Source organism: Scylla paramamosain, chromosome 16 (genome assembly GCF_035594125.1).
Source record: "Scylla paramamosain isolate STU-SP2022 chromosome 16, ASM3559412v1, whole genome shotgun sequence".
NCBI lineage: Eukaryota > Metazoa > Arthropoda > Malacostraca > Decapoda > Portunidae > Scylla > Scylla paramamosain.
Genome location: NC_087166.1, coordinates 475,001 through 485,000, shown reverse-complemented (window position 1 = coordinate 485,000; position 10,000 = coordinate 475,001). Strand labels below are relative to the sequence as shown.

General features: G+C 34.4%; 3 protein-coding genes across 6 annotated transcripts in view; 1 reads left to right on the top strand and 2 right to left on the bottom strand.

Moving 5' to 3' along the window:
* LOC135107860 (cationic amino acid transporter 4-like) overlaps positions 1-6,957 on the bottom strand; it is a 25,633-nt gene extending 18,676 nt beyond the window's left edge. Inside the window, exon 1 of the mRNA XM_064018167.1 lies at positions 6,937-6,957. The gene's annotated coding sequence lies outside the window, so the exon portion shown is untranslated. The remainder of the gene's footprint in view (positions 1-6,936) is intronic.
* Positions 1,643-6,011, top strand: LOC135107863 (V-type proton ATPase subunit F-like). The gene is made up of 5 exons (XM_064018170.1): positions 1,643-1,795; positions 2,879-2,960; positions 3,066-3,148; positions 4,096-4,221; positions 5,119-6,011. Exons 1-5 carry the CDS (start codon positions 1,745-1,747, stop codon positions 5,146-5,148), a joined length of 372 nt encoding a protein of 123 aa, XP_063874240.1. The 5' UTR covers positions 1,643-1,744; the 3' UTR covers positions 5,149-6,011.
* A 1,031-nt stretch (positions 6,958-7,988) lies between the features above and the next one.
* LOC135107859 (calcium channel flower-like) overlaps positions 7,989-10,000 on the bottom strand; it is a 28,076-nt gene continuing 26,064 nt past the window's right edge. For all 4 annotated transcript variants that reach the window (XR_010272021.1, XM_064018162.1, XM_064018164.1 and 1 more), the window contains one exon: positions 7,989-10,000. This exon is cut by the window's right edge and continues 8,924 nt beyond it. The gene's annotated coding sequence lies outside the window, so the exon portion shown is untranslated.

Sequence of the window (10,000 nt, the reverse complement as noted above, 5' to 3'; positions counted from 1 at the left end):
AGGGCGGAGTCCGCCCACACAGGGCGTCGCATCGATCAGCACCATCCAGAGAGAGAGAGAGAGAGAGAGAGAGAGAGAGAGAGAGGCACCTGTTGCTTTCCGTGCCTTGGCAATTTCTCCCTTTCCATCCCTCCTCCTCCTCCTCCTCCTCCTCCTCCTCCTCCTTTTCTCCTCCTCCTCCCTCAAGTTCTTACCGGTAAAGGAAAACGTTTAATCAATACAGAAGAAAATTGCTTGTTATGGGATAGGTGTTACGGAGCACTACATGTGTATGCATACACGTACCATGTCTGAAGGGGGTAGGGAGGAATGTATGTTTATGTATGAGCCACTTCCCTCTCACTGTTTCATGTCTCTCCCCTTGCCTAGCTCGGTGGCCCTCCCCTCGCAGGTGTGAATTGTAAGATTATAAAGAAACTGCAAAGGTGAGTCTGCCTACAGAAGGCAGCTCCTACACACCTCTCAGCACACACATGTCCACGTCTCTAAACTTGCCTTCCTCTTAAAGCAGATCCTCCCAAGCTGAGGTAAACACGCTCCTGGGGACACTCCAAAGGATTTTCAGGAGTATGTTGTCACGGTTTTGGCATGTAATGTTGGATAAAGAAGAGATGCCAACACCAGTACTCCTTTCTGGAACATGTAATTATGAGTTCATTACATTACAGCAGCTGTCAGGATGGGCAAGCCAACAATGGAGATAAGAAATACGATGGCCCGCAAGTATTGCAGAGTGTGGTGCCAGGTGTTTGGAAACCAGCTTTCCATCGTACTCGCAAGTACAACATGGTTTTTCAATTACATATAAGTAAACCAAATCTTGCATAATTTTTTTTACAGTATTTGAATTTATTGAACTTAAATTCATTACCACGAGTTCTCTGCTGATTGTTCACGATTAGACCTTGCCTCCGTAGCGAACGCTTGCTGGGAACTGATCTCTTTGGGCCTCTGAGTGCTCTTGCTTCAGCCTGTGTCTCCCTGAGGACTCGGGTTCGATCCTCCAAGCGGGTGCAAACAATTTCGGGCGAATTTGATAGAAGTCAAGCGTAAAGTAAACAAACAGCACACCGATAACCATATATATATATATATATATATATATATATATATATATATATATATATATATATATATATATATATATATATATATATATATATATATATATATATATATATATATTTAGTTATATATAAATATATCGACTGTTAACATATTTGTTACTATTTACCATGCTTACGGGAATTAATGGTAAAATGATGAGTTCTTCAGTACCTTTATATCGCCCCGTGTGGGTATCTGCTAGAAATTAATTGTATCTTTTTTTTCCTTCTTCCAAAAACTGTTTTGCCGACTATGGTCCCTATTAAAGATTTAAAGGGTTACGGTTTTACTTGCTTTGTATCGCTAACGAGCCTGTACTAGACATTGTGGACATCAATCATAAATTAAATGAAGTTTTAAGGAGGCAAGAAGAGGAGAGAGAGGAGTTGTGATTCTACTCATAGTTTAACGAAGACTGCACATCATTAATAGAAAAAACATACCCATGAGAACCCGACTAATTATCTCCGTGACCATTAAAAGAAAGATTTCTTGCTACAGCGAGGGAGGCATTACAGATGACGCAGTACCGTAGCGGGGCGGCGGCGGTGGTGGTGGCGCTAGCTATGAGCGTACCGTAGCGTGACGTCATGTCATATGATTCTCCCAAACACAGCAGACGAAACACTGGCTCGGGATGTCTGTAGCAGCAGCTCAGGGAAAGCTTATTGCCGTCATTGGCGATGAGGTAAGGGAATATTAACCTATTCCACTAATAATACTGTTGTCTGACGAGTCGTGGAGTATTTTTATATATTATTTTGGTCCGTGGTTCTCGGGAAAAATTAACTAAACATTGTGTGTGGTGTCCCCTAGAAATGTCATGTCAGAAGGTTGTATGTGGCCCTGGTCTTCTTGCTTATATCATGGTGTGTGTTTTCCCATGCTTCCACTCTTATTCTGCAGGAGAGGTCAGAAAGGCAGAAGCCAAGCAAGTGACCTAGTTAATGGAAAGTTACTCCCCATTGTAGCCAGTCACAAGGTCACGCCATACCTGTCATTATCTTCTGCGTATTATGTGCAAACGTCACAATAAAGAATAAGTTAAGGAATATGTAAATGTTAAAATACGTATTTGAGATGATTTGATACAAAATGGAGAGTGAAAGACGTGTTATCAGTAAATGCAAAATGGAGTGTGGGAGACCTGAGACTAGAACATTGGTGTGTGTATGTTGAGCCAATTGGCATTTTACTCGCCGCTGTGGAAGGAACAGGCTCATTTGTTAATTAAATAATGGCATAATATTCATCAGAATAATTCTTAAAGAGAATTTCTCAATAAACAAGGGACATTTTTATCATCTAATGACACCTCAATAACTAGAACTGCTTTGTGTGTCAAGTCCTTGTCTGCTTTGGTCCATTTATTGGCGCTCTACTTGCTATTTGAGGACATCTGGTGCTTCACTCAGTTATTTTCATCTTTTCTCCACATACGGTGGCAGAACCATCAAGGTCAACATTCCCTTGGGCTTTAGAGGTCAGCTGAGGCTCATTGTGTTGCGGTGGTGTGCATTGTTTCTAGTCTGAGGTTCTTAGTGTTTCACAACAAAAATTACACACTTGGACATATCAAGGCAAATTTTGTGTTCTTATTACATCACTGGTACATGGTGTGCCAGAATAATGCAGCACTAAGTAGTATATATTGCTTCATACTATATTTAAATTACATATTACATGCTTTTATATAAAGAATTATTATTATTATTATTATTATTATTATTATTATTATTATTATTATTTATTTTATTTATTATTTTTTAAGGACACATGTGTTGGCTTCCTTCTTGGAGGCATCGGTGAGGTGAACAAGAAGAGGGAACCCAACTTCTTGGTTGTGGATAAAAGTAAGTCTTCAGATTCATTTTAAACTAATTTCATTATGCTGTGTATCTAAAAAGTCAAGCATACATATTTTCAAAGATTTCAAGATTTTATATATGTGTTTCCAGACACCAGTGTTCAAGAAATTGAGGACTGCTACAAGAAGTTCATGAAGAGAGATGATATTGATATAATTCTCATCAACCAGAACGTAAGTATTGATATAATTCTCATCAACCAGAATGTAAGTATTGATATAATTCTCATCAACCAAAATGTAAGTACTTGACACAGTGATCTCTTTGTGACATGTTTGTGTCACAGTTCACAGTCCAGCATTCTGTATTACTCACCAGTGTACTGTACCTAAAGAGTTTTATTTATAAGAAGATAAGAAATAAGGGAAGCTGCAAGAAGCGACCAGACTTACATGTGGCAGTCCCTGTATGAAATATACCTACCCATTTCCACTATCATCCCCATCCATAAACCTGTCTAATCTTCTCCTAAAGCTCCCTAATAATCCTGCTCATTTCTCCCATCACCTCATCCTTCTGTAATGCATTTGATGTTGCTATCACATGACACATGACTTAACAGCAAGATATCACTGTTGTCTGCAGCTTCTGTTTGAATTGCAGGAATAGTGAAGTGATGTTAGACATTTAGATGCTCAAATGGAAAATGCAAAGACAATGTATACTTTTCTTAGATTTACCTCCAAAAAAATAAATAAATAAAATAAAATAAGAAATCATAATAGTCTGCCCCTTCATCCCATCAGTTTTCTTTCTTCTTTGATCTTGTCCTTTCACCTTATCAGTTTTTAATCTTTCATAATCCTGTCATACTTCTATAATCCAATCCCTTCACTCCATCAGTCATCTATAATCCTTTCCCTTCACTCCATCAGTCATCTGTAATCCTTTCCCTTCACTCCATTAGTCTTCTATAATCCTTTCCCTTCACCCCACCAGTCTTTCATAATCCTTTCCCTCTACTCTATCAGTGTTCCAATCTTTTCCCTTCACTCCATCAGTCTTGTAATCCTTCCCTTTCACTCAAGTTTTCTATCATTCTTTTCCATTGCTGCATGAGTAATTTGTGTCTTTTCTAATGTAACCCTATCCTTTTATCTCACCAACCACCATCTTACAGATTGCTGAGCAAATTCGCCATGTCATTGACAGTGACAATGACAATCCCCTTCCAGCTGTTCTTGAGATACCTTCCAAGGACCATCCCTATGACCCAACCAAAGATTCAGTACTGCGTCGAGCCAAGGTATAGAACCCACTGCATATTATCAAACTCTGCCATCAGTCTAAATTATATATTTTGTTGTTTTTCATGACTGCATTAGTTTGTGGTTGCCAGTAGGTTAAATATTTGTGGTTTCCTCTTTCACTCTAGTATTGATTTTATTTAACACATTGCATCATGATTCATTCTGATAATGATGTCATTTTTGGGAATGATACTCTGTGATAACTTTGCAATTTGGTACCAATTTATCTTTGCTGGGCAATAATCTACCTATTTATCTATCTATCTCTGTATATTCTTTCTCTAAGCAGATGAGATCGAAAGCTACTGCTATCTCAACATTGCTAAGTTTCTGCTGTTTTTTTTTTTTTTTTTTTTCTCTCTCTGTTTGAAAGATTTTATTTTATCAATGCCTAGGGCTCTGAAGAGCATTCTGTAATTGGAGATGAGGTTTCATGCTTCACTAAAGCACATCTTCAGAGCAAGTAATGCTAGAAGTTGCAAACACCTATATATATATATATATATATATATATATATATATATATATATATATATATATATATATATATATATATATATATATATATATATATATATATATATATATATGCAGGGCATGGTCGTGTTAGGGTTAGTGGGATGGTGCTCAAGAATAACAAATTAAAAGTGCAGCATTTCACATAGCTGGAAAAGGAATAAGATGTCCAATGTCAAAAAATATTCATGACCCCACAACATATCACTTATCTATTTATTTATTTATTTATTTATTTGTTATATATGTATTTTACTTATTTTAAAATTTTTCTGTGCACTTGATTTTAGTTCATGTTGGTTATGGTATGATTAATATACTGAAAAGAGTGGTGATTGTATTGCCTGTGATGGTACTAAGATGGCTGTTCCTTGCAGGGTCTGTACAGTGCTGATGACATGCGTTGAGCAGAACCAGTGGATCATCTGCCAGGGAGGGAGTGGCACCACCAGCCTCTCCCTGACCAACATTCCGTTATGACTGTTGTGTAGTCTTGATAGCAATGTGGAGACTAGTGTGTGTGTTTTTCATGTCAGCTGTTTAAGATAGATGATTGTAAGTCTACTGAAAGATGAAATTTTGATGTAATGTTTCCACTGGAAGTGCAAATTTGCTTCATCCTTAGTACTGAATTTGTAATACCATTTTTACTGAAGTTATTTATCTTTATCAGATTTTGGGAACATGGTTAAATTTGTTATTATTATTATTATTATCATTATGGTAATATGTAATTATATTTTGGTGTGTGTATATATCAGAGATCTTCATAATGTGAATGAACCTGTCAGATTTTTATTAAGATATCTTAAAAACAGAAAATAGAAGGCTTTTGTTTCACAACACTTGATTAGACATTATATTTCATTATAAGAAATCATGCACAAAAATATGAAATATAACTTGAAAGATGATACAGAAACATGATGAAATTACTGTGCAACAATTGTATATGTCTGTCACTGTTTCCTTTTCGTTTTCTTTATAAAAGTCTGTCTTCCTCTTGATAAACTGATGTTATGCTTCACTTCATTAGAGACAGGTGGTGGAAACTCTACTCTTCTTTAACTCTGAGGTTTGTCTCTTTTCAACCACATTGTAATAAAACTTGTAAATGCAAATTGTGTCAAGGGTTGTGCTTTGCTGTAAACATACTGCTTGTTACTTTTTTTTCTATTTTGTGGATAGTGTTTGTATAAATTTACTTTATGTAGGTGTTGGAAAAAATTTACTGTTATGAATTCTTAAATATATGCCAAAATGAAGCACAGTTTAACTTGTTTCTTTTCAAGTTTTTCTTTTCAGGTTGGGACACCAGAACAAAACTCAAGAAAAGCTTTGAAGAATAATAACAAGTTGAGGTCAAACAGGTGACCCCCAGAAACAATAAGTATTGACATTAGACTTGAATAAATAAAGATGAAGGTGTTACAATTGTCAAAAGTGAGGCTTTTGCTTGGAAACAACAAATGGCTTCTGTCTCTGAAATATTCATATTTGGGTCAAGGAAATAGTTTAAATAGCTTAGGTAACTAATAATAATCATGCAATATGCCAGATTACTAAGGAGACACTGAATAAAATACATCACAAACAAACTTGAGAATGTTACTTTCAGGCTCAAGCATATTCAAGTAGGGAGTAGAAGATGGTTAGGAATTAAGAGAGGAAGAACAAGACTATTTTTTCCCTACCTACTTATTTCATCCAACTCATACATGTTTTTCCTTTCCACTATCAAGAACACTCTTCTCTCATGTTGAACACCTACTACAGCATCAATAGAACAGCCAGAAAGGAATCTTGAGATGAAGTTCTAGAGAGGATAGGAGCTGCAGGAGAGCAGTTTGGAAATTAAGACTGTGTCAGTCTCATACCTCATTTACTTCATCTTAAGAAGTATCTGTGACCGTTATGTAACCAAACAGACTGGGTGGAGGTGAATTTGTAAAGGCAATTTGAACAGTAAACATGATTCAAAGAAAAGAATAGAAATCCTGACAAAATGACAATCATAGAAAAGGAACACTAAAATGGATGGTAAAAAAAAAAAAGGCAGGGGGATGAACTGCAGCATACAAGAAACTAGTAAGTGAATGAATTTTAATAAGAGCCTTTCTCAAACATCTACATAACTGGCAGTGATTATAAAAGTTTTTATTCATAGAATAACACTGAATACAACATCACTTTACCTTTAGTCAAAGTAGATTGCAGATGCTTGTCTCATTCTCTTTTTGTACAGTCCATACACTACAAGATGGTATAGGATGCTCTGGAAAGACAAAAAATAAAATAAACATACATTGGTAACATTAATATTATTGTCCAACTATTTCATCGTGGGCAGTTTAAAGGAATGTCACAACATTACATCTGCAAAGTCATGAGTTTTGAACATAAAAAAAATAAATAAATAAGTAATAATAATAATAATAATAATAATAAAAAAAAAAAAAAAATATATATATATATATATATATATATATATATATATATATATATATATATATATATATATATATATATATATATATATATATATATATATATATATATATATATATTGTTTGCATCATTCAAAGTTTGATAAAATATATATCCCCAAATATTCCCTTTTATAACACCACATCATAAACCCAAGTATAACATTATTAACAGTCTCACACAGAACACACTGTGCTGCTTTTAGGGAGAGTGGCAGCTGTTACATACTACTTAATGCTGCAATATTTCCAGAGGATCAGTGCTCTGATCCTGAACGGGTAACTGATGACAGAAATAGTATGTATTCTCATGCATTAGTTTCAGTGATGAGTAATAAATTATCACTACAGTGTTTGCCAGAAAATATTCCTAAAATGAAGAATATTGCACCATGTGTACTGGCTATAAGAAGGAAAAGAAAGTTGTACAGAATTTAAAATTTCTATTCAGTGGTGTACTCAATTCATCATAAAGTTACTATGAGTTCTAAGTCCTGTTTTCAAGGATTTCTCTAATGTCTTCGGCAATGTATGCATTTTCTGCACATAAATTTGTATTTATTATAATTATTTATATGAATTTATGAATTGTCTGCCAGTTTTGTGATGCACCACAACTCAAAAAATGGATAATAAACATTTATTGATGAAAGCTGGGAAATTTTTTTCTCTTGGAAATAATTGTAACTCATGTGTTGCATCATCAAGCCATGCAGGAGATGTACAAAACAAGTTGTATAAGTGGATAGTTAAAGATCCTGACATGAATTCCCTTTATGTCCAATAACAAATTATTTACACAAATACGAAGGTTACATAAATGTACATTATTTTACATTACTTCCAGGCTCTACAGTAAGACAGCATACCATCCTTGAGTCACAGGCAACCAATGGTTAAGAAAAAAGTAATGGAAATGAAAATACATTCCAGTTTGTATGGGAAATCATTTGCTGATGTATATTTTAACTGCACATAATATTTGCATCTTGAAGAATCATGTCCTGCAAATCAAGACACATTGTAAAGATGCATCAATTCCTATATTGGTTGTAGCTGTAAAACAAGTGTTTAGTTCAACATGATCCTGGAATGCATTATCACATCATTGTAATAATCATGGTGCTGTATGTTTCCAAAGATAAAATATTTAATCAATCAAATGTGAACATATGTAGGAGGCAAAATTGCCAAGATATTGAAGCTCAAATTATTAAGAAAATGGACTTTCATGGAGTCTTAAAGTGAGATTGAGTGAAGACAAGTCAAACCAAGAATAATTCTATATAACAAAACCTTTCTTCAAAAGTTCATGAAGTGATCAGTGATAAGAAAGGTACTTATGATTGTGTCAATGAAAATTCTGGTGAAGGATTTGCAAGCTTTGTAGATGGAAATAAAAGTATTATATTGCTGCAGGGAAAAAATGTAAATTTAACATACAACTACTCATATTATTATCTAAAGTTTATTAGTGTTGTTCCCTGAATGAAACTTCTGAGATGGACAAATTGTTATCAACTCAGAAAAAAAGACCTTTGGAATGGCATTATTCTAAAATCTAAGTGAGTTGTGATAATAAACAATTGAAAAAAAGAAATCTACATAAATCAATACAAATAGGAAGTGCAGTTTCCTCTAGCACTACTAACACTGACTGGAGTACTTTGGTCATCCCTCCTCCCCAAAAAACATTGAATAATTTTTTTGAAGTCCCAAATCATAAGAATGCATTTATCTTGAAATACAATTACATTAACTTACAGACCATATTTTAATATTATTTCATATAACTGGCTGCTGAAAAAATACAGAATTTCTCTTAAGACAACTGCCAAAATATTGTTACTTTGTCCTCATCAAAGACAATACTCTGTTCAAACAGATAATCTCTTTAATGTGTCACATTGAATATCTTACCATTAGCAATAAGTACATCCACATCAGTGATTAGTTTCAGTGAGTTTCCCCCAAATATCATGGTGTAAATATAATTTCAACCAATAAATATCTTCATGTCGCAACTAAAGTGAGTATGCAGGCAAAACTTTTACACATTCCTCATCATGTAATTTGAAACACAATCTTGCATGAAGAATGTCTTCCATTACCATACTTCCATTACAGCATCATCATTTCTCTTGTCATTGCCACATAACACTTTAGGAGTCACTCACAGGTGACATCAAAGACTCTTATGAGGATACAGTGTGTACAGCAAACTAAATACACCTAGTGTAGCTAATGCACAGAAACACGACAACTTGGCCATTCATCTTTTTATCTGACACACATATATGGCTATTGTTTCAAAGATCTGAGTGCACAATGTTTAGGTGCTTCACAACATACCAAGTAAAAGTAGTAACTACAAATAGTCACTAAAAGCCTGTTCATCCCTTGCTCCTCTAAGCCCAAAGGTTACCTGATGTTTTTAATTTAGACATTTCACAGTACTATGTAAGATTACTAATACTGTAGAGGAAAACAAAGAAAGACTACAAGGAAATGACTCCACAACTAAGGTGTATAGGGCATATAGACACACATTCAACATTTATCATTTAGCAACACTAATATGATGAAGCATTACAATATATATATATTAAAAAAAAAAAAAAAAATGCAGACATATGAATTTCCAATTTACTTTTAACATATTAATGATTTTATCTTAAACAAAAAACTCCTGACATTTTCAAAGTTAGTTTACCTACATTGTGCAGATCAGTAATATTCCTTCCTTTTCATTAATGTTGAAGACCTTATTAGC